At 40.0% G+C, this 25,989-nt stretch overlaps 1 protein-coding gene across 9 annotated transcripts in view; it reads right to left on the bottom strand.

Moving 5' to 3' along the window:
• Nucleotides 1–25,989, bottom strand: part of LOC120505956 (SLX4 interacting protein) — an 81,194-nt gene that overhangs the window by 32,842 nt on the left and 22,363 nt on the right. For 5 of the 9 annotated variants that reach the window (XR_005628382.1, XR_005628383.1, XM_039716945.1 and 2 more), the window contains exons 2-3: nt 17,612–17,701; nt 14,487–14,625 (exon numbers count right to left, since the gene is read on the bottom strand). Coding sequence is in view for 7 of the 9 variants with exons in the window: in XM_039716945.1 (XP_039572879.1) it covers nt 14,487–14,625; nt 17,612–17,701 (229 nt within the window). In the remaining 2 variants the exon portion in view is untranslated. The remainder of the gene's footprint in view (nt 1–14,486; nt 14,626–17,611; nt 17,702–25,989) is intronic. The other 4 variants (XM_039716947.1, XM_039716949.1, XM_039716952.1 and 1 more) reach the window with 1 other exon arrangement.

The following is a 25,989-nucleotide window of genomic DNA, read 5'->3' as shown; positions in this document are numbered from 1 at the left end:
TTTCTTAACCACCTTCTAGAGGAAGGTGACAGACCTGGTAAGGGGGAAAAAAAGGTAAATACAAGGAAACCCAAGCATGAAAGGGCTCGATGGTACAGTTCCACTGAATGACGTGAGAAATGGCCACATTTGAACTCTTCAGTACGTACAGCAGCCCGAGCTGCCCGGCTGACTCAGCAGGTACCTGTAACCTTCAGAGGCTTTTTCCCTTTCTATTCCAAGAATGACAGAGATCCTTGTGCATTAGCAGGGGAGGAAATAGACAGATTCTACTATGGCTGAGAAAGTATTAGGGCATCAGCTTTTACTTTTGTTCTACTTCAATTCCCAAATGACCCTGGTAAATCAGTTAGCACTTCATTCATGAAGGGATTTAGCAACCCGACTCCCACTGAGAGTGCCAAGCTGACACCTGGGACTCATCCTCCCCAGCTCCCTGCGCACCTCGCTGAAATCAAACTGCGAAAGAGGGTTGGTGATATTTCCCCTAACTTGGATGGGGTTTGCGAGACTTCGATTATTGATGCTTTGAAGACAGTCGGCTACCCTAGGTGCAATTAGCACAAATCAATTAGAATATTAAGTGCTACTGCTGTTTTTATAATCTAACCATTTAACAAGAAGGGAAAGCTTGCTTGTTCCAGTCTCAATCCCTACAGAGCAAGTGCCAAGGCATGTCCTATTTCTAAGTATAACTGCACGTCCTCCTGAAGGGTTCCCCTCTCCTACAAGATCTTCTGGAGCTCACCATCGAGTGCCCTTGAGCCTCAGCTCTCATTAACAACTACAGTTAGTAATCACAATCAATCCCTTTGAAATTTATCAGCCATCTTTTTTCCTTCCCCTCAGGAAGGCACCCAAAATTTGACTTCCTTTTCGAGATCGAGTCAAGATGTGACAAGTTGAACCATCCCTTAAAAATGATGAGCACCAGAGAAAAATTTGGATGCAATCCACCAGCTTTATTAACTGTTTACTTAAAAGAACAATTAAGGAAAATTACTTTTAGCTATTTCCAGTTTGGCATCTACAATTCTTTATCACTCCTAGTAGGCTTAGTCAAATCAAAGAATTTGCCCTGTATATAAATAAGTTATTAGTGTGATAACAACATATGCCACCGTGACCTTGGAAAGCTGAGAAAGTAGCATTCCTAAAAGTACAACTTGGAAAACAAATCTTCAGACAGTAAATATTGAAAGTTTTTCTTTCTGTGTGCATTTGTTGGCAATATTCCCCATGTTTTGGGTTTTTTGTGAAAGGAATCTAAAATGAAAAAGTGTGAATCTTTGTTTTTTACAGGAAAAGCAGGATGCTTCTCTCTTGAAATTCTTTTATAGATCAGTGACATCTATATCTGTTTATTTTTCTTGCTGTCCTGGTATTGTCTGGAAGGTTAAGTGTTTAATCACATGTGATTGAACAAAGTTTCAAATTCTCCTTAGAGGCCCCTGATTCAGCCAGCTACTGCTCTGTGGAAGAGAACACCTACCTCAGATCTGACAAAATAAATAATTATGTAAGAGATCAAGACATCTCTACAAACTATTTTTGCAGCATCAGCTGAAGTCTGAAAGTCTTATAAAGCCTTCACAAGGAATTGCACCTGAGCTGATAAGCTCAGCCCAGAGGGACTAACACTAAAAAATCATTTTAGTTTCCATGATTATTTAATAGTTTGCTGAAAAGGCCTGAACAGATAGTTGCTGTTACTTGTTGCTAAGCCTGAGAAAATATTAAGATGCGCTACATTTAAGATATCTGCATTCTGAAAGTATCACACAGCTACACTCATTGAATGTTCTGAAACCCTCTTGCATGTGACATATGATCTACTCTGCAGTCAGCTGCAGTTTGAGAAACTCCCCGTTTTAAAGCTGTCAGAGTTACTGCAGAACTATAAAAATGGTGATATCCTCTTTCAGCTTCCCTCTGGGGAAATATATTATCCAATTAACTATTCTGCTTCATGAAGAAAGAAACTTAAAAATAAGACTCACAAGAAAACCTTTTTCTCCAAGAAGCCCATGCGACTCGCAGCTTTTTAAGCTTTCTACACAGTTACCCAGCATGAGTTTAAATCTGTTCATGACCTCATGGAAGAACGGACCAACTGACACGTACCAAGTGCTCCATCACTCCTTTTGAGCACAACACAAAAGTCTGAACCTCAAGCTACAGACAGTTTTTTCCAGTAATGTAGAAAGTTCACACATCCTGGGCTCAGCAAACCTGGTTGATCCCATCTTCAATTTCCTCTTCACAGACAAAGCTCCCTTTGTGGATTACCAGCACAAGGCAGAAATAGAATTGTATTTAGTGACTTGAAGTTTTATTTTTGTTTCAAACCTGGGCACTCTAAATCATCAGATCTGGGGTCCAGAAACAAAATGGACAACAAAACCAAACAAACAAATCAACCCCAAGGAAATAGACCCTGGAACCCAAAAGGAGGCTGCAGAGAAGCGGTTCTAGAAAAGCCACAGTCACTTTCAGCTGCAATAGGCACAGTGAGCACTGCCCTTGCAGGGAACAGTAACGTGCCCTGCTGGCTGTACTCAGAGTGCCAGGGCACGGAGGGGCAGCAGCAGGCAGACACCAGCTCTCCGGTTTGCGGAGCAGCCACGGGCGGGCTGCCCTGCCCTGCGGAGGCCGTGTGCGCCTGCAGCACCGGGAAGCCCGCTCCCAGGCTCGCATGGGCCGTGCAGCTGGAGCCTGGGAAAACGCCTCAGAGCTTGAGCCACCTGCAGCAGCCTGGCAGTGCTCACTCCGCACCCCTGGCACCCGCCTGGCTCCCTGCTGCACTGCCGGCTGGCCCCACGCCACAGCACACGCCCAAGGCCGACTGCCCCCAGAACACTTCCACGTCTGACAGGCACCCACTTCTCAGCACACAGTGCTCTGCTATCAAACCTATTTCCCTCCCAGCCTAGGCACTTCACATTTCTGAAAGGCTGCGGATTAGGACCCACTCTGCTTTTGGAAGGTAACAACAAAGTAAATCATTGCAGCACACATACTAAAAATATAAGAGGATAAATTTCTAATGTTACAACGTGAAAGCAAACACATGGGTGCATTAGATTTTCTGAAACACTAAATTGTACATTAAAAAATCTACACTCAGCTCATGCTTGATTAATTTTTCCACACAGATTAGGCTATACCAGTAATAATGTTTACAGTATATAGAGCTTTTCATCTTCAAAGTACTCTACAGACATATTATTACACTGCTTTTTAGCATTCATATTTCTCCACTTTAAATTATTCACCACAGAATCAAAAGTCCCAATTGTTTGTAAACAAAACAAAAGAATGATCATTTCATTCTAAACCTACTCTTAACTGTGCAGCTTTCCTTCCCAAAAATGTCCAACTCCATACCAGGTGCTGCAGAGTAGGAAGTAATTTCTAATTTAGAAGAGATTCAAATGAAATATTGGCATTTAAGGTTAAAGCCATGTCTAAGACAGGACAGCAGATATCACATACAAAAAGCTGCTGAGATTTCCAAAGCCTTTTCTGGAATCCACTTGATATTTTTTTAAACAAGAAGCATCTTCTCCAAGTTCAAAGTTTTATACAGCAAAGAATAGGCTTCAAAACAACTGAAACGTGTCAGGATGACATCCAATCTTTCCACACAGTCTGCCTTCAGGTAAAAGAAGGTGGAAGAATCCTCCCTGCTATCAGAACCTGGATAGCCTACTGTCCAAACAGACACAGCCCACTGTCCAAATAACTCAGAATATGAGCCACAAACTGCAAAACTGGCCCGAGCCATTTGGAGAAATCCTACAGCAGGGTTGTAGGGCTCTCCTCCAGCAGGAGAGGTGTGGAATTCACTGCAAAATCAGAACTATCCTGGCCAAACTGGATCCAGGATAAGGTATTTCTCAGGCTGGCTCCTAGTGCTGTTGTGGAGGAACGAGTAAGGAAAAGCACATCTGAGACCATCTGGCTGCAAGATGAGTAATGCCTCTGATGGAGGTCCTGGGAACACACCAGCTCTGAAGGAAAAAAGACCATCTTCCTCTCACTAACACTTAAGGATGGAGAGGAAGGCTGATCCATTCCTGGAAAATCCATACCCATCCATAATGTATGAGCAGTGACAGCCAGCAGCACCTGCCAAGGCATTCAGGCAGAGAGATGGAGAGCAACAGATTCAATGGTCAGTGTACCTTTACCAGACAAGTGTTTTCTAACAGGACACAAGATTTCACTTCACCCTTTTGCTGATCTCAGACTCAATAACCACATTATTAATTGCACATGACGGGCACAAACTGAAAGCTATTTAGGAATGCTCCCTGTTTTGAACATCTAAACTGTATTCCAGAGAAAGCCACGTGCCTGGACTTCTTTAACCACTGGAATGAGCACAACAACCAAGAGAAAGGCTGAGAAAGGCATCTGTTGCTACCAGCCAAAAGGCAGAGGGAGCTGGAGCACAAACCCTGTGGTAAACATTGTCTGACAAGGCAGCAGCCCAGAGAAGCCCCAGTCTCTTCCAAGTGCCTGGACTGTGATGGGGCTCAGTTCCACTGGCCAGTGCCACTTGTGCACCTCAGCACGAGCGCATCCCACACCCTGGCCAGACACAGCTGCACCCAGATGGCCCAGCCCCTCACATCACTGAACTCCTCACAGTGATTAAAGAAGGCAGATTCTGGCTCAAATGAGACACAGACACTGTGATGGACCCAAGTTTGACTCACAGCACGCTAGGGAATGTATAATACAGCACATGCCTCTTTGACAAAGAATATCCTTTCAGCCTGGCTCTGTGGTTTTTCCTTGAAGAAATCCATGAGCTGCAGGAAATTTTTTGATGCCATGAAGTACTTGAAGTGGAGGATTTTGTATTTTAAGGGTGAGGACTCTCAACAAAACAAAGTCTCTTCAAGCACAAGAACTCAACCAAAAGGTGGAAATGAGCCTCTTGGAATTCATCAGACATGACTGGTTCCCCTTAGTGCTCATTAGAAGAGCAAAATCACTGGTGCCAATATTAGGATGCTAAAGGATTTTCAAATAACGTCAATCAAACCTTTCACAAGGCAATGGTTCCAGGCACCACTTTTTTTCCCCTGGCAAGAGGAAATAACTTCTGCAAAACTTTTACCCCCAAGAGGAAAGGGTTTTAACCCTAAAGCTCCCTCAGCTGCCAAGACTTTCATCTTCCACCAATAACAAGGTCTCTAGGCAAGGGTCACTAGAAATGTCAGGAATATATCATATCACAGGGCTACAACACCTCTGGGCTTGGTGAAAATGCCCAACACTGCCACTAGAGACACGATGGGAGAGAATGAGAGGGAAAGACCAACCTGGAGCAGGTATATTAAGCAGAACCTTTAAAAAAGTGGCTTAAACATGAAACCATCGTTTCTTCAAAGATCTTGATATATATTTCTCTTTTGCTAGTGATTGCTTGCAGACTTTTACTGAGACTTTTAGGTAAGGCAAAAAAAATATTCTTTTATTTAATTTTTTATTTTGAGGACTCCTGTTAGGATATCCCAGTGGAGCTAAGCGGTAGATGTTGATGGTCATAACTCCTTTCCTACCCTAACATACAGAGGACACTTCAAAAGAACATGAGTTCTAAGAGACATGTGTGGACCTGAACCTGCAGTTTCATGTTCTTGTCTGAATAAAGCAAGCTGTGCCAGAGGTTCACAGGTTTTTGTCTTTTCACACAACAGACTCTTGTTAGATTTGCAACAGCTCAGAACAGAAGGAAATTCTGGGGCACAGCAAATAGGTGGAAAGTACCACAATAGAGCCTTCTGTATTTTCTCTTTTTAAATGCTGGCAAACAGACCCTAACTAAGTCAGCTGCTGAAAGGCTCTATTTCAAAAAAAATCTGGATGTCCTTCAGTCCTCATGAGCTTTAATGCAAAGAGGATACCACTAAAAGAGACCAAGAACAACCATGATTGGGAGCATCTGCCCACTGCCACCAGCTCAGCTCTGCTTCTGGTGCAAGAGAGAGCTGGAGATTGCAAAATAGTTTGTGTAAAAGCACTCATTTTAGCTCACTCAAGAAGATGGTGTTATAAGGGACAACCTGAATGGCACAGCTCAGCAGCCTCCATTTCTGACATCACCTTAACAGATGCCAAGTACACAGAACATCCACTTCCTCAAAACTAAATAGCAAATTTAAGGTATTTTATGCAAAAGACAAACTCCACAATCCTCTCTTTTGCCATGGCAGGAAAACAGCAGACGAAAGACAAGCATTGCCCATATCCTATGACCCATACATGTGCACATAAAAAACCCCACAAAACTGAGTATCTTAATTAAAGGAATAAGACAAAGATACTCAGTAAACAAATACAAAACTGTCATCTACTGTTCTTTCTAAAGTAAGTTTTGACATTTAAACATGGATTAGTACAGTGAATATGGAATACAGCTTCTCCCTGAATATGTGTAATTTGCTGTGCATTAGAACATCTCTGATCTGTCTGAAGTTGATGGATACATCAAGTTCTAAGTCCACAACACAGTCAAGATTACACTGAATTCTTTTCCTCCCATTTTCAAGAAGTCTTTATTATTTGCTACACGACTAAATTTTTATTTAATTATCTCTCTTTTTTACTAAATTAAGGCATGGGCCCTGCAAAGCTTTGTGGGGTTAGTTTTGTTTGTGGTATGCCACTGTGCTTTTGTAGTCCAAAGAGATACTTTGTGTGTAGTAACCACAATATACCTGGTACTCAGTGGTGAATCAAACACTCAGAACTGCTCTCACTAAACTATTAACATAGAGAAAAGAGGCATAATTTTTCTCAGGAATTGGCCCTCCATCTCTATCTGGACAGATTCTCATAAAGACCTATAAAAATTTTCCAAATATGAATAACCCACAAAAATGTTTGTAATTTTAAAAGCTGTAATTTCTACCTTGGTCATATGATAATGAAACTTAAGAACAAAGGACAGTATTATTGTGTAATATGGTAGCATGGAAAGTTTAAAAGAAATTCCTACTCGTATTTAACAGTGAAATTATACCCCCAATTACTTCCAGTTAAAATGAAAATAAAAAGGACTTCAAGCTCAATACATAGCTGCAATGACTTTTTTTTCCTTAAAATACCATGATGATTTCTCTTTTGCTAGTGATTGCTTGCAGATTTTTACTGAGACTTTTGGGTAAGGCAAGGGTTAAAGATGTATAAAAGAGATTTTCTCACAGTTTAGAGAGAGCAAAACAACACATTTAGGAAGCCAGACAGCTAAAAGGTCAAAGCGTTACACTTCCAGGTCAAACTTCTGGTTGCAATTAAGTGAATTCCTCTGAACATTTCTAGGGAATTCACATTTCTTTTAGGTTTTATTTCAAATCCCTATTCTTTCTTGCTAACATTTTAACCAAAACAATATTGGTCTCTTTATAAACATTTAATAAACATTTAATTACACTTCCAGGTCAAACTTCTGGTTGCAATTAAGTGAATTCCTCTGAACATTTCTAGGGAATTCACATTTCTTTTAGGTTTTATTTCAAATCCCTATTCTTTCTTGCTAACATTTTAACCAAAACAATATTGGTCTCTTTATAAACATTTAATAAAGACCACTTTGTTTTTGAAAAGGAACTCAATAGTTAATTTCAAGATAAGAATCAATCCTTTTTTTTTTCATCTCATTTAATGTACAGTTGAACTAAAGGCAAAGGAGGCTATTAAACCCACTTAATTTTTAGAATCAAAACATTTTAAGCAAAACAGTGAGCACTCAAAAAACCCCAAACTATGTAGTGCTAAAGCAGGCCCCTGAGTTGGACACTGGGAATCCATCCCCTGTATTCCTGATTCCAAGGGACTGGGGCTGCTGTGAAACCTACAGAGAGCACACAAGATGAGCACCTCCAAGAGGGAAAGATGTGGCAAAGAAGAGTAAGGCAGTCAAGTAAGAAACAGTGCTTAGGGACAGATTTTCTAATTGGCTTCATGCGCCCACCAAAAATGCTGAATTCCCACTTGGAAGAAGCATGCCAGGGGCTCTTTCCAAGGGTATGTTCCCTGGCCTAGATGAGAGTCACTTTGATATTCGCAGGTGAGTATCAAATCAGAAATTAAAGGTGGCGTTCATCTTGCCTAACTTGAAACACCTGCATCAAACTAGTACCCTAAACTTCATTTTTAACTGATAGAGATAAATTACCTATTAACTTCCAGCCAGCTCTGAGAAACTGAGACACACCACTCCACTTTGTAAAGACACATGATTAATGGATGCTGATTTTCTGCCTAACTATAGAAAGAAAACTCCAAAGATAAACTTTAAATTTGCATAAATGTATGTGTCATTGCATAAACTGTACTACTAACAACAAAATCACTCTGCAGAAATATTTGGATGATTAAGAAAGACCTTTATAGCTCATATCTATATGTAAGAGAGTAGCTGTTTGTGCATGCAAACACTTTTTTTTTTGCACACATACATAACTAGGTCTCATTTTCATACTATTTTTTCTTTTCATAAAATGAAAAAAAATCATATGGGAAAAAGACAAATAAATAAGAAATAAGATGAAAGCAAGAGAAAGTGATACAATGCATTAAGGCAGAGAGTATTTTAAAGCTAGAGATCAAGACTGTTTTCAAAACCAAATTCTTCCTTTTCACAAGAATACAGCAAATGAAACAACTGTCCTGTTGCTTTTTTCGATCCAATACTACCTATATAAACCACTTTATTTAGGACACCTTTAAGTGCAACACTTCATTCCTTACCCAAGACCATAAATAATGTCATGAGGAGCTGCCACCGGGGAAGAAGCACAACAAGGAGAACGCATTCCAGCCAGCTGGCGCTGCAGCTGCAAATATCCCCTGTGAGACAGGGACAGCCACTGCTGAGGCCTCTGCCAGTGTCACCACAGGAGATCCCTCCACAGGCAGGTGCTTCGGTCCAGGCAGTGCAGGAGCTCCTCACAGCCTCTGACTGGCCCCAGTTTCAGAGGGGCACAGGGGCAAGAAGGCCACACGGGGGAAGACCAAAGGTCCCTACAGCCAAACACCTCCAAGGGGAACCTAAAATACAAGGGCCAAGTGCATGTGGTTACCTCCCTGACACCCTGCCAGGCTCCAAGCCCTCTCAGCTCAGGCCTTTAGAGCACCACAGGAGATTCTGTCCCCTCCCTGGAACACTCTCCCAGTGTTGCTGTGGATGCAGCAAAAGCCTTTATCATATCTGTTATCCTTTGGCAAAGATCTCCACAGCTCTCCTAACTACCAGAGCATTTCCATTCATTTGATACGCCCTTGTTCTCATACTGGAAGAGAGCAAGACAAGAAGTGATTTCATAGATCTTGGTTGTATTGCCCATAATTGATACATTTTCCAGGCTGAAGAGTCCAGGCACATGTAACTGTTCCCTGTATTGCATTTCTTCATCTTAGATCATCCCTGTTGCCCTTGGCATTTTTCCCAATTCTATTGTATTACAATCTAAGGTAAGATAGGAAAAAAAAATCACAAAAAAAAGAAAACACCCAAAGAGTGTGTAAATACAGACATTTCTTTTGTTCTTGTCAAATGGCCATTACCCTGAGAAAAGAACAAAATGACAAAAAAAAAGAGTTCAGATACATAACCTTGATCTCTAAAAGAATGCTTTGGTTAAAAAAAGATACCCTTATTCCCCATTATCTGGCTATAAAAAACAGGGAGAGGTGGGGGGAGGGAAGTAATCTAAAGCAAGACCAGGAAATATTAAGTACAAGATACTAATCAAAACATTTTTCATAAGTTATTGCATAAGTTAGTGCATACTTCAGGGAGCTCTGTTGTCACAGACAGATGAATGTAAGTTTAAAGTTCACACAGATCTGCAGGACTTGGCCACAAATCATAAATGAGTCCACTGCAGAGAAGCTGCAATGTAATTCTTTTGAGAGACAGATATTACAATGGGCAACTCCAAAGCTCAAAGTTCACAGGACAGACTCCTCCCCAGACCCCTATGGCAGCACCCACCGAAGTGTTGTAGAGCTGCTGTTCAACAAGGCCCGTGAAAAGATTCTGCTTCAAACCCAACCAAACACTTTCACAGCAGAGGAGCGTGAGTGAACAGCTGGGAGGGTGGGAATAAATCAGTTTTGCTGTTCCAGGATTACAGTGTGGGACATACCCTACAAGCATTTCCCACAATTCATGTCCTACAGCAATAGCAAACACTCCTAAAGCAAACTGGGGCAGTCTGAAAAGGGTGTTTCCCTTAAAAACATCATAATGTTCAAATTAAAATGCAAGGCCAAAAGAGTTTGGAATATTTACCATCATGATTTATTGTATACTTTTTGTGTGCTTGCAGGAGCCAAGAAAATTGTTTCATAAGCAAGAGAAATGTATTTTCTTATGAAATTGCATCTTATGTGTTTTTCTTTATACTAAATAAGACATGAACTTTGACTCCAGATCTTTGTTAGATTGAACTACTCATAACAGCTCTTGTACCTCTTCCAGTTTCTCATTTTAGTAAGCCTGTCAGAAGTTAATGTCAGAGTTTCAAGTCTGAGACTTCTACCTGTAAATTAAGTACAGCCACATTCACAAAAACCAACTGGGTGAAAAGATGGACTCGGGAAACACGATCATATTGAGCCCCATTTCATGAGAGAAGAAAGTTATAAATATATTTTAAAAAGTACACAGAGTCCCAGGGAAAGCAGATAAAATCAAGCTGGGAGCTCACTGTGCCATGTGACAGCATGCTCTCTAATTATTTTCACTGTAGAAGAGACTGTACAATAAAAAGATCTGAAATCAGAGCAAAAATGTCCCACCCTCAAGCCAAGAAAAATAGCAAGGATGCTAGGGAAGGAATGAGAGTAGGTCTGAAAATCACTTGTAGGAAAAACATAGTTAACTTCTTCCTCCCTCCAGAGGGGGAAGAAGGTCAGTTTACAATATACCTTCTTCCTTCCTTCCATTTCTAACATTGACATTTCTATCAGCCACATTTTTTTTCACTTCTCCTTATTGTTTCCTCCGAGCCCATGTAAACCTTACCTTCCTTATTGTTTTCAGTTCTCCCTTTGGCATTTCTCCTGTATTTCATACCTCTACTCAGACCTCTGTAGTCTCCTCTTAATTCTCACTGCTCTTGATCAAAACCAGACACTTTCTGTGGAACATGAAACTTCAAATAATGCAATCGCAAGCCGTACCTGGCTGATGCCCTTCTTGCCTGATTTTGGCCATGCAGATTGGATGCAGCCAAAATTCAGCCTTTGAAAATCCACCCCATTTTAAATTTCTCTTTAAAAAATAAAATAAACCAAAGTCAAACACATTTGAACATTAATTAAACACAAGAACAGAGAGTTTATACCAAAGCCTATGTCCAAAGACCAAATTAAAGCTTACTTTGGCAAATTGTTCATACTGGCCATTTGGGAAGGGTGTGGAAATTGTTCAGACAGAAGGAAGAATAGGAAGAACTTGCTTGTCTTGGCTACCTTCTCTCATTTTTCCATTCTTTCCTTCTTTCTTTCTTCTCCTGTGTGTAACACCCACAGATTTCCTAATGAGCTGGTATGCGACCCACCACACACTGCAGTGTGGGTGTAACTCAAATGAAAAAGAAATGTAAATTAACAAGCAACTTTCATGGATATTTACATTAAGTGTCACAAAAAATGAAAGGTGGTGTCAGTATTAGTATTAAACATAATATAATGTTAGTACTAAAAAGAAGCTGTGATAGGTGAAAATTTTCTCTTCAAATTGTTGTAAGTAGTAAGGAAGCAGAAGACTTAACAAGTCTTAAGGTACCTTGGCTTCTAGTTCTGAAATGAAACCTAATACAGCATGCCTTAACATTAATGGTAGTCTAAATTCTTATTAATACTGGTTTAATAATTCTTTTCAAGAAATGTTGAATACATCCTGCAATGTGTACAGCAAACTAGCTAAAATTGACTTGAAAAGATGCAACTACAGCCCGGGGTTGACTGCTGACCTGGGACACGGGACAGAGTAATTAAGCAGTTCAAGTCCTGTGAAGGATCCCTCTGTAGGGGCACACCTCCTTGCAAGAGCAGGGGGTGCACAGCAGTGCAACTCCACGCAGACTTGGATAACTTGGAGCAGAAGAAAGCACACGGAGCTTGAAGAACTCAGAAACTCCTCCTAAGCTCCAAAGGCAACAGGAGCTGCAGCTGAAGCCTGTTCCCAGCAGCAGCTCCTGGAGCACACCGGGCTCCTGCGTTCCTTGGTGTGGTACAAGGCCTGCCAGCCAAGCACTGGCCTGCAGTGTGGCACTTCATCACAAAGCCACCCCCTGCAGCCCACAAACAGCCGCAGATCCCGGAGAGGGGCACAGCACCAGAGGCAGCTGCTGCGGCCCCCTGGCCCTGGGGCTCACCTGGAAGGGTCAGTCCCTAGAGGCAGGGCCTGTTGCCCCAGTGAACACACACCTATTCTGTTATTTCCTTCCCAGGTAAGAACAGACTCCAAGGGAACTTGAAGAAACTTGATTCTTGGGCTTGAACAAAGCACTCCTTTCTCACAAATTACAGCCTTGAGCAAAGCAGGCTGAGAGAAAAAGAAAGAGTTGGCTTTGGAAGTGAAGCTGAACATGAATGTTCGTTATCACAGCCTGTTTTCTTCCTTTAGTTCTTTATTGTTAATTAATGACGGTGAGATTAACTGCAGAAAACTGATGGAACAGTCATTCTGCCTCATCCAAAGTAAATATCCTTTAATCCAACACTGTCACTGATATTACTGATGATCTCCTCAAATGCATATCCCTAAGTTTTTAATTTTCAGGAAACAAGGGGAAGAGTCAAGCAGAAGATCAGCTCCCACCCCTGGGACAACACACCAGTATTTTTACTGAAAAGCTCATGATATGAAAGAAAAAAGAAGACCCTAAATTCTAACAAACACATTTAAATTAGTGCTGTATCTACCCACTTATATAAAAACAACTATTATGTCTGGCAGTTTTACCTTATAAAATCATATTTTTTTCAAAACCTACTTTTTATTAAGGCAGGAAACTTTAAAAATAAATAATAAAAAACATCTCTTCATAAAAGAAAACACAGAAAAACTTCAACAGATCTTAGAAATTCTGATCCCACTATCACTCACAATTAGAAAAGTACAGGGGTCTGAAAGTCCACGTGCTTCACAAACAATAATATTTTAAAGGGATAAAATGTAGTTACAACTTGCAAGGAAGAAAAGGGTTTGGAAATCCTTTAGTGGCCTGAAGCACCTCTTGCTTATGTGGTATTGTTTTCTTGAGAGGTGGCAAAAAGCCCATGTCATGCCAGAAGAACCTGACCCCCATGGGGCCTAAAATTTTGCAAGATGAAGCCGACCACACAGTATGTAACCTGTGTTTTATCATTATTATTGACAATAGCATGTAAAGCTGTAACCACCCACCAGCATTCTATAGGAATACACCTTTTTCAACAATGGAAAGCATTTTAAGAGGCAAAGAACTTGTTCCAATTGAAACTGTTCATGTCATACACATTGAATTGTAAAATTTACGAGCACAGAGATGATCCAATGTAAGTATGTACTCACATGCATTGCAGAAGCCATGCTCCAGCAGAGATCTCTCCTGTATTTAAGGAAGTGTGACAAAGCATGGCCAGCACAGAGCTGTACTACTGCAGCCCCTCTTTTCTGAGACAAGTTTATAACCTGCTCCAGGCTAGTAACAAACACCAGAATTTTTTGCCTAAGAGCTATTTAAAGATAAATTGCTGGTATGACATAAGACCAACAGATAAACCTATCAATTGTAAACCCCAGCATTATGCTAACAGTGAAATGATATTAAACAAAAACTGGCAGCCATTGAGCCCCAAAGCTGATCTAGCAGAAAGGCCCAAGCTACACTGGTCAGGATCTCTAGTTTAAAGTGTGGAGGTACTCAAATGGCACCTGCTGGCCTCAACACCCTCACACACACAAAAAATGAGTTCCAAAAGGGTGAAGGCTCCTAATCTCTGCACTCCCAAGGTCATGGGTTCTGCTGCCAGGCCTGCAATTGCACTGGTGAAATGATAAATGTCATTTATCACATCACACCAACTTTTTAAGACTGAACAGATTGCCAAAAGTAAAAGGAGAAGATATTCCTTCTGTACTTAAAAATTCTACACTAAATGGGTGAGTGGAAAAGATATTTAAGTAACCAGCAAGATTTCAACCAATTTTGCTGGACCAAGGGTTGTATAAGTATTTTTTTTTAGTTCTAATGATAGGCTCTCAGACTAATAGTACAGCATTATGTTCACTTTTAAGCAACACAGAACATTAAAATCAATTAATTTTTTCACTAACACAGCTGAAGTAATTCCAGACCAAAACATCAACTATTTCAGGCCTTGCTGATGGCAAATTTCTCACAGAGAAAATAAAGAACAGTATTTTCCACGGCACTTTCTTGCACACTAAGTGAAATAATTTCTTTTACCGGTAAGAAACAAAGGCCCAGATGATCCCTGTTCCATGGGCTTCCACTGACCACGCTGTTTAGGTGCCTCCAAGTAGTGTCTGACCCTTGAAGCAACAACTTCTTCCAGCAGCTTGCAGACCTCCTGAAAGAGAAACCACTGCTCTGGTTTGATCTAAATTTACAGAAATGCCCACAGGCACACAGCAGAAACCAATACAAAATTACTCCTCTCCCATTAAACGGAAAAACATTGAGAGGAAAAGCACATGAATTAGGAAATGGATAGGAACAAGGAGGGGAATCAAACAATTTTTCTAAAGAACAAAAGAGGAAGTATATTATGAAATTCTTACTTGGCAGATCAAATACATTATGTCACAATACTAACTTTTTAAAATCAGAAATTAGTTTCATATGCATGCAAAGTAGGAAAAAAAATCTTAATGTATCACAACATTAGGTATTTAAGCAAAATTTTAGTAAAAATCCTCTCAGGAATTGTCAACACACTATTTCTTTGTAAGAATCCTTATAAACCACAACAGATATTTTGCTCCAATTCTGAGTAATTTGGGGGGGACAGGGGGACTGGGTAAGACTGAGCAAATTAGGTCACAGAAACTCAACTGCTCTAATCAACTTAGATTTTTCTGCCCCCAAACATAACTGTTCATATCTTTCATACTTTCTTCAACAAAGCACAATAAAACCACATACAACGCAGGAAGAACAAAACCTTCTGCCAGAATTACCCAGAAAAAAAATACTTGGAGTAAAAACCAAAAAATCATCTCTTGAATACCAGAATAAGTTTTAAGCTTAATACACACACACATACTTGAGACTTTTCCCTCAGCATTCTCATTTTCCACTGATCATAACTATGTGATTACAGCAATGATACCTTGTGGTGCACAAAAAACATAATTTTACCTCTGTAATGTGTTAGGGTAATAGATAAAATTATATAAGTAGTATCTAAACTATCTTGCCTTGAAATTTCCTTTTGATTAATGTAGAAAGTACTCAGAACAGTAATTTTTTTAATGCATTGCTCTAAATGAAAGCAGGGCATATACATTAGTCAATCACAACCAGTATTTTCTCTGTACAGTAAGAAATCCATTTTCCTTTCTGCTTGTAGAGCACAATTATAAGTTTCTGTATTTGCTTGTCCTTCTGTTTAACTCATTAAAGCGCTCCCATTACACATTCCTTCATGGGCCTGTGCTGGGGTTAGAATGAGAAGGTCTCGAAAGCAGCAGACACATGGTGTGTCTTTGGTTCCTTCCACAGCAATAAACATTACCTTGCACTTCCTTCATTTACATGGAACATATTTCACTTGTTAGCCTTATGGAAATGTTATTTAAATGGCTCCCCACAGAGAACCATACAGACCTCAGAGAGCACAGATAAAACTTTGACGTTGCCATTCCACAAGAAAAGGGGTATGAAAGAAAGGGCAAGGAAATTGGAAGGGCAGAAAGAGGGGAAAACTGCAGCATGCCACAGCAATCCCAAGAATCCTCCACAGGCAGCTGGCCACAGCAGCGTGCCATGATGGCCACTCCAGCACCCAGCTGCATCTCCTCACACCAGGGCCATGCTCTGGGCACTGGTGCTGCCCAGCCTGCCCTCCACGGAGGCAGCAGCCAGAGGGCTGCGGGACAGCATCGCCAGGATCCCTGTGCTCAGGCCCATGACTCGCAGCCAGGGCAAGCAGGGGAGCAGCAGGAACTCTGTTTGTTACAGAGGCATCCACATTTCCCACAGGCAGGCACAGAGGGCTGCACCACCACCAGCATTTTTCAGAGTTTGGAAACAACAAAAATTCAGAAAACCACTTGCAATGAACATGTAAAAGCTCTCATAAAAGATGTTGGAATAATCCTTCTTTAGGACCTTTTCTCCTCTCACACAAAGATTCTGCACAGGACTTTCAGGAAGTGAATTGCAAAGCTATTTGACTCACACTTCTCAGTTGCTGAAAATATGCAACCTTTGTACTTCTCTTGAAACATGCAGTCACAGAAATGCACCGAATGCTGTCCTGTCATGCCTCTTTATTAAATCAATCATGAGTTAATTTCCTGAAATTCATCTCTTTTGTTTTGGCAGTCTTACAAAATACATTTTGAAAATGTTTAAAACTCAGATAACCAGGAGAGTAAAACTGGTTATAAATAGAAAAGATAAGGAGCATTCATTTAGTCATTAAAAATACATCTGAAAGATTTTCCCTATTTTCTTATTTCTCTGCTTAATAAAGCACAAATCAGATGAACCACATGCTGCTAAATACTCTGCTTTTGCTCCCCCGGGATATTAATGCATTGTTCCTTTAATGCCATTGAAATGTATGAGTGTGAGATGTCTGGGGACGCTGTGCAGTGACAGGTTAATGATGGCATTATTAGGGAAGCTATCTGCTGAAAATGACCGTAAGGGAGACTTGCGGGAAAGTCCGCAGGCATCCCAAACACGTCCTGCCTTCCTTTTCAACAGGGAACTTCTCCCGTTCCCACACACGGGAAAGCTCCGCCAGCACACAGCACAAGATCCTCTGCCGTCTCTCTAGTCTGATCAAAGTCACAGCACAATTTTGCTGCTCGCTGATTTTCCACTATTCCATCAGGATATACACATGACACACTTAAAAATAATGGAAGTTTCTCTTCATAAGAGGCAACAGTTCTACTACAGTTTATCTTGCATATTTACGTTTTCTTGCACCCTCTAAATGCAACGTCATTTACACTTCTCAGAATGAGGGAAAAAAATGAATAGGAAGATATTCCACCAAAAAAATCATCCCTGCCACAATCTGGTTTATATCACGCAGGATAATTTGCAAGCATTCATGAGAAACATATTTTTAAATTAAAAGTTAAGTCAGAAGAATCCACACAGCATACATGCATGCATGAATGTGAACACACACAGAGTTTAAAAAGCAAATTTAAAGTGGTCATTGGTGACCCAAAAAGCACATATGGTTGACTTAGGGGTCCCACGGCAACTGCTGATGGTTAACAACTAACAATATTCTCCTAACACTAAAAAATCCCAAACAGTTTAAGGCAAACCAACTTCTTCCCTGCAGCCATACACTTTTGAAGTAGAATTGATATTTGTTGTACCTCTTTCTCATGATCTGAAAACCAGCTGGTGTCTTTAATGGAGCCTTGAGGCAAAATATGAACATCCACCAAGACAGCAAAGTTCCCACACTGGAAAAAAAAAAAAAAAGAAGAAAAAACATGTTGAACTGTAGCTGCTAGGAAGCACATGTCGAGCAGACAGGGAGATAAACAATCAGGTAAGCACATGCAGCTGATTCAGTTACAGCAGGCAGAACATTAAATCATGGAAGTTTATGAAGTATGGAATTACGAATTTATCATTGTTTATGGACTTAACAAAAGAGCACCAGACCTATCCTGGATAGCTCACTGAAATGTTTATATGACAAGCACAAGCATGTGGAATTTTCTTCTGCTATCTAAATGCTGCTTTTAAATCTGAGTTCAAGCAAATTTTAATGTGCGAAAAATTAGCTATTCCTTCACCAAATTCACATCATTCTATTTCTGAAAATTTGGTACCACATTAGTTATCTAGTTGGTGCTTTAAATTTATTAAGTACTTAAAAATTCAGCATCGCAGAAGTCTTCTCCTTTCTCCAAGGCACCTAATGTAAAGAACAGCAAGTCTGAAGGACTGCTCAGTGGCTATGTGGAACTTACCACATCTGTCACCCGTTCTTTGAGCGGTTAAGTAATAAGGCTCACCTGTTACTAAAGACTATCTACAGTGAGGATGAGACAGGCTACATGCCAAGACACATCAGCTATTTCTGAAATTCCTTGACAGGTACACCTATGTCAGGCTCATGGTGTAGCACAAGTACAGTTGCTGAGAGTACCCTTACCTATACCACTAGCACTAAGAGCAACAGATTTAGCATCCGTGTTATTAATCATAACAGAATATTTGGTAAATTTCAAACCTCTCGGTTAATAAAACATTGGATCTGTAAATCAGCTGCAAACAGAAATTCCTAAATAATGATTCAAATACAACTAAAATGTAATTCATGGCCAATATTGTATTGTAGCTACTATACAAAAGTTTGGCAAATAAGACAGGCATTGTGAAATAACATTGAGAAACTTCTAAGTTACTTATAGGTATCAGTCACTGAAAGAGCAGAATGCTTTGATCTATTGTATCAAAAGGCTTCTCTTTCCTCCAGAGAACCAAGAACTGCCAGATGGCTGCAAGAGCAGACTTTTCCAGGCTTTAAATGGATGACAAAATATCTCACAAAAATCTCTGGTGAATCATTAGTCAGCTCCAGCAAACTTTAAATTGACTACTGAACTTCAAAGTTAGCAGACACTGCAGATTATAAAGTGAAAGCCAGTAAATTATTCATGGTTCAACACTATTAACAACAAATAAGTAGTTGATACATCAAGAAAATTCAAATTATCAAATGCTCCACATTAACTGATATCATTTTCTATTGACTGCAAAACTTTATACATAGATATAGATGCAAAGTATAGACCAGTTTTTCAAGGAGACAGAACGTTTGTAATTATTTTCTTCTAAGTGGCACTGTTTGTCTCAGTTGCCAATCTTGAAACAATTGGGATAAAAGAAAATAACGAACCACATTCAAAACTATACAATGCAACAATTAAAATTATCTTGAAAATTTTACAAACACACCAAACATTGTAGTGCTTCAAAGAAAAAAGAGATATAAATAGTGCATAAATCCCTGCAATTGTCAGGGTTTCCCAATGGAAGATTTCTATCGCTCTGAGCTTTGGAGCACTCCTCTTTGTAGACAGCACACCTGGAAATATTTCACCAGCCACAAGCCAACAGTTTGTCACACAATCAGAACAGCTTTGGGACAGGACCCAGGGAAGCATAACTGGCACAGAGGAAAAGGGGGAGCCAGAGAACACGAGCGCAGCCCTCCCCAGCCCCTCTACCTTCCATCTTTGTTAAGTCCGAGTGTGGCCTGAGCGACAGCTCCCGCGCAGGCTCCCCTGCGCTCCCGAGCTACACCTGTATTTCTGCTTCTCGTGCCTTCATAGGGTCAGCTCCGAGGATGGAGGATGCTGTTTATACTGAGCAGCTCAGTAAAACCTGCACTACTCCAGCAGCCAAGGGCCAGTACAGACTAAATGCCAGTACTAATAATGGCAGGGAACAGAGGCAAGTGGAGGGAAAATGTACACAGTTTATATTAGCAGATCTAATGCTCTTATAGAAGTTTCTATTTTTATTTTTATTCTGATGACATGCAATTCCATGAAAAGACTCGCTTTTATTTTAGTGGAAATGAAGTGTTTCCAGTCAGTGTGGCTGCAAGATGCACCCGTGACTCCTAAGTACCACAACTCAGAGGCAAACAAAAAGAACGGCAACTTCTAATTTCACGCTTTCAACATCCATCTCAAAATTTGCACTGAAAATTGGGTTTTGAGGTGTGACTGTCAAAACCAAAACTTGAATGCCCAATTTGATGGGAAACACATTTGTCAAGAATCAACAGGAAAACATTTCACTCAAAAATTAAAGACAGAAGCAGATGCTCCAAGTTGATATCTCCCATAATTCTAGATTTCAAAAACTCTTCATTTTTACAAGCTGTTTTTAATGTTCACATTCTTATTGTAACAATCTAATGACATTCATTGTGTTACTAAACAAAGGGCTTTAAATGGTCTCAGAATGTTGTTAGTGTATTGTTGTACAGCATTGGCATTTAATTCAGAACATCTTTTCAGAAATCAAATTGTTTATACAAATACATCAAACACTTCACAGACTCTGCAAACTGAAAATACAACCAGACATGTAATGTAAACAGAACAAAACCCATACAAAGTGGTCATTCAAGCAAAGTCATCTGCCCATAACCTGCTGAAACCTTGAAAGAAGCACATAGGAGATGGTGAACTATCACTGCAAACCCCACAATTAGTAAATAAACCCAAATAAACACTTTTTATTGCTATACCCCTTTTCACAATCAGTGGGCTCTACATGGGTACTCTTGTTTCTTTAAACTGCATCACTTGAAGAGCATCAAGCCCGTCCTTATGAGCAGGGAGTCCTTGGGATGCTGGGGGTGAGCACGGTGGGTTTGTGCTCAGTCACAGCACCCCAAATGTGCTGCCCCATTACAGCAGACACGAGTGCAGACCCAGCCTCCCAAGACACATCTTGGGGTTCCCCAGATGGGGACTGGAGTCAGAACCCACTGAAGCTCAGCTGGAACAGCAACATCAGAGTTTGGCTGGGCTTTGGGATGGGCAGGGATGAGCAGAGCTGCAACCCCCACACACTCAAAACTCCAGAAGTGCTCTGTGATGAACATACAGGAACTGTTTATTTCTGCTCTTCCCTTCTGTGAGCACTGTGCTACTCTGTTGTTACAGAGACAATTTGACTCCAGCCTCAGATGATGTCTATAGTTAAAAAAAAAAGAAGACAGACTTGATCTCAATGACCACCCAAAAAATGTCACTGGAAGCCCTTTCTGGCAGTGTGACAAAATTGATAGGACCTATCATCATTCTCCAGAATGCAAAAGCATAGCCAAGAGATTTTGTGGGGAAAAAATAAAATAAACCACAAATAAGTTTATGTGAAATACCTTGTTTTAAAATAAACAGGACAATTTGAATATTTTCCATTCTAAGTTCTTTCTGAAAATCAGTAAGTGTTCTGCACTGAGTCAAGCAAGTTCTAATATCTACAGCATGGAGTATGACCTATTAATCATTGGTCCATACACTCTGCCAACAGTATGATAAAAAATTAACATTTTCCAAGCTCATTAGAAGTTTATTCTTGTCTTTATCTTTCTGATCCCAAAGAAAATTACATGTTTTCCTATTGTTTATACTATTAGCACCAATGATTTGCAATAGTTTGACTTTTTCCTCTTACACAGCAATAGCAAGAGGCAAAAATCACTTAAGCAAGTGAGCATACAGCACAAAAGGCATATTTGTCATTTTACAACATTAATTTAACTTTCATTTACAAGCATGTCTAGAAGCACAATGATCTGAGGTAACATGTAGCTTCCCAAACCATAGAGACACTGTTCCAACTCTTAAAAGCCTCAGCCTGTACGAACACAGGAGTTAGGATAGGTATTTATGCCACCACCACTGCTGACGGCTATCAGAGGATAAAGGAATTTTGTTGACAGCTAACAGTGTAAATTTCTTCTTCTTTTAAGCAGATAAGTTACAATTTGATATGTGTGTGACATTGCCACATATTATTCTTGAGAATCTCCAGGGATATATTTTTTTTTTTTTTTGGGTAGGGGGTGGGGGGTTATCCTTCTAGAAAAAAACCCAAAACAAATCAGAGGGAGGAGAGGGGGGAAAATACTTTTTTTTTTTTTTTTTTGGGTAGGTGGTGGGGGGTTATCCTAGAAAAAAAACCCAACCCAAATCAGAGGGAGGAGAGGGGGGAAAATACTTTTTTTTTTCTTTTTCACCAGGCAGCAAAGTTGCACGGAAATAGTGCTTCCCTGGTTAATACTCAAAGCAAGATGTTTCTCTAACTCTCTATTTCAGAGGGGGTTAGGCACCAACAGGTCACCAGTGAATAGTTTTGCTGTCACGAGATTAATCAGGAGCTCACCTAACAAGAGCAATTGGCAAGTATAGAAAAATTTCTCAACAGCTGATACAAAAGCAGAGGAGAACAGATGAGAGAAACCTCCAGAAGAAGCCAAAAGCAGAATCCCTCTAGGAAATCATGTAACAAGCCCACTCTTCAAAATGCTCAAGAAATATGATGCAAATATCAGAAGGGAACGTTTGACCTTTTTTCTGGATAAGAGCTGCTCGGTTCTGGAAACTGTACAAAGCTTGTACTTTGTCATAAATTTATATCCTGAAGTTGTAGAACAGTTTCAACAAGTAAATCCTTCTTATTAAAGAAGGATTATAGCCATCAGCTAACATCACCTAGATCTTCTAAATTCCCTGCTTTCAAAGACCTGTGGGGTCACTGCAACAGTAAAAAGGGAGCAGCAGATCAAGGGCAATGCTATAACAGGCTCTAAACAGAAGATCTATCCTCAAAGATAGCTGCACTAAATTTTACACACATTCAGCAGGAATTGGACAATCCAAGATGCAGTCAGACTTTCCAAAAGCAGGGAGGAAATTCCCCTTTTACAACCTGCATACGAATTATATCTAAGTAATCTTTCACAAGAGGTTGGCTTGCTTTTTTTAGAAGAACAGTTTATGTGTGAGGAATTCCTGAAAGGAGGAGTGTTTAATTTTCTGGTGTTTTAGTGGAAGAGAAGAAGCAGTTATCTGAAAATTCAATCAATAAGCTATAGGCACATTAAGAACACATAGAGAGGTTCCCATGCCAAGCAAAGAGGTGTAAGCAGAGAACAAGCCTTTAGAACAATCCTCTGATAAATGTGGCCTGACAACTCATAAAACTAGGATACAACATCAAGACAGCATTTTAGACTCTTAACAGATGCAGATGGACAGGATATTAAACTTAAGAAATGATGGGAAAAAGAAAACAAGAAATACTTGTGTGATTCAACCCTTAGGAAAACATAAAAAACACTAAGGAGTTTCAGATCTGATGGAACTGTGTATGATACTGGAGACTTTCAAATTGAGGACTAACATACTGTTGTTAAAACACATAACAGTGAGCGATCCACCCAAATCAACAGATTAAAATAAATTAATGAAGACAACTCCTTCAGAAAACCAGTACCTGCTGAGGTAAAGGAGCTGCATGTTTTCAGCAACCTAAGAATGCTGCAGTGCAAACAGAGCTTTCAGTTCATCACCCACAGCCAGGCTAAGCACTAATTACTTAATCTAAACATCTGAACTGGTCCCGGAGAACTGCTCTATCAGCTACAATGTTGAAAAAGAGGCCTAAATTGCAGGAGAGAATTAAGCTTAATTTAGGTTGTCAATCTGTGCTGGTCTGATCCCAATTCCGTAGGAGGTTTTGTAGCCCACATATTGAAGAGAGTCATGTAGTTGGAGCTCAAACAATTGCAAAAAGCAAGTTTTTCCTTGGGGCTAAGTCTCCAAGTAACAGTGCAATCTCACCATCGTTTTGAAAGGATATACCATGTCCCTGCCTGTGTCAGGACTGGTCCAGAAAAACAGAAATAGCAGCGAAGTATTTGCTCAAGATAATAAAAAGATAATTTGAGATTCCAACAAGCTGCTTTCACCCTCTTGTCATAAAGTATTATTCTAAAAACGATGGTATTTTTTGAATCATCGTGAGCAAGTGATGATGAAATACCCATGTCTGCAACATCCTGCTTTTATCCCACTTCAGTCTGGGGAAGGTGAGTGGCCGTATCAGCTGAGGAGGTGAAAATATTCACAATCTACTCAAATGCAATTAATTCTTTATTTTAAGTTTTTACAGACACTTCCTAGGGCTTGGCCATACCAACAGAGTGCCACCATATTATTGTGCATCATCTGATCATTGGTTAAGTGCGTGCAGATAAAGATTATTACCTTACCCAGCTCTTACCCTGAGCTGTCAATAATAATAATGATAAAAATTTGCTATTATGAATTGGTAATTCATGAGAAGAATTGCCTTGTCACTGCTGTACTAAACTGGAGTTGGGGACATTCTTTCAGGTTCTACAAAGTCAGTGCTGGGATTTTGTTTCTTCCCCGGGTGGAAAGAAAAAGGAACTTGTACACACCTTGTACAAAACACATGGCTGAATTATTTGGTTTGTAATGATCAGGTCCTACAGCAACAGGTATCCAAACAACTGCAGTGAACACGAAAGCTTCCAGAACTCCTAAACACTGCAAACTGCAACATGACAATATAATTTTGGGAAGAAATTACAGCCAGTAATAAAAAGGTTTGAGGGCCTTTTTCAGACATTCAACTTGTTAAATGATTTTCACAGGTTTTCCCATACATGCTTCACAGCTATATTTTAATATTAATCTGCCAGACTTTAAAGCATCAAAAAAAGACCACCAAGTATGTGTTGGCAAGCTACGGATGGATTTGTTCAGCATGAAAAGAGACACCATACAAGAGGGATGAGGAAATTAGCAGTGTACCATCTGATTTTATGTGTTTCTGCATATACCAAAAAAAGAAATGCAATAAAAATTAGGTGGAGACACCACCCTCAGTATCTTCTGATGTAAACTCTGTCAGAGGAAATAAAACCACATGTCAGATAGCATGAAAACACAATTTACAAGCTTCCTGTAAGGTGAAGCAGAGGCAAACCACAGTGTTTGTTTCACAAGGTAACGTGCCCATTGCTGGGATGAAGGAGCAGCGGTTCTGCAGCACATGATGCACCCACAAATATACTTCTGAGTTATTTGTCCAACAGCTGCAGGGATGGGCTGACTTCCCTCTCACAAAAACAGAACGGGGAAGTGAGGGCAGGTCCCACGCAGGAAATTGTTCCATGTGTCCAACTTTGCAATAATTTCAGATTCCTTTTTATGCTAAGAGACAAGGTCTCACCTGCTCTGGAGCTCCCTTCCTTCCTTCCCTGCCTCTCCTGACAACCTCACCTACCACAGCACCAGCTACTGAACGGGGAAGCAGGAGGCAGCACAAAACCAAACCCAACATCTGCAGCCCATGTTTCAGTGCAAAATATCTGCAGATGCTAAATCTTCATGCCAAAATAATTTAACAGATTAAAGATAAATTAATTGCACATGATCAGATTTTCAGACAAATACATAAAGCAGAAGTATTTTTATTTGCTAAAAAAGTGTAGCAAGCCAAACTTCTTAATATTGTTAAATTTACTGAATTGGTTGTAATGTTGCATTTTCCAAGTACGTAAAAGAAGTACTTTTAACTCTGTGTTTTAACTAATTTGTCTAAACCCAGCCAGGAAAGTTTCAGAACAGCACGAAAGCTTTTTCAGAAACAGCATAAGAAAAAAGTGACTCATGTTGAAAAAGGCGTATTACAAAAGTGACACCCTTTGGACAAAATCCTTCTATTAAGTGGGAGCATATTAAGTCAACACAGGGGAGAAGAAGAGGAAAGTTCAACAAAATATTTGATGCTTTATCTACAGAGGTACAAGGGAAGAAACAGATGACTCTTCCAAAAGAACAAGTGATGTGCTAAATCCTACTGCTGAAAAAGCAGAATCAGGTGATAAGAGAATCCATCATATTTCAAAATGGAAACAGATCACCAAAAACCTCAAGGAATTATCAGCTGGCAAGAAAAAGGATATAATTTTTTTTAATGTCCAAGAAAAAAAAAATTCATCTGGCATTGAACAGAGTATATAATAGATTTTATGCTTAAATAAAAAGAAAAAAGAATAGGAGCAACAAACAATTTATAAAAATATGGAAAATATGAACAGAGTTGAACACGGAGGAGCTGGTGAAAGGCAAGAATGGATTGTGGAAAGTACCTGTTGGAGTGTTTGTCACCAGAAAGG

Source organism: Passer montanus, unplaced genomic scaffold (genome assembly GCF_014805655.1).
Source record: "Passer montanus isolate IOZ18808 unplaced genomic scaffold, ASM1480565v1 scaffold37, whole genome shotgun sequence".
Classification (NCBI taxonomy): Eukaryota; Metazoa; Chordata; class Aves; order Passeriformes; family Passeridae; genus Passer; species Passer montanus.
Note: the sequence above shows the minus strand (reverse complement) of the source record. Positions and strands in the feature narration are given on the sequence as shown.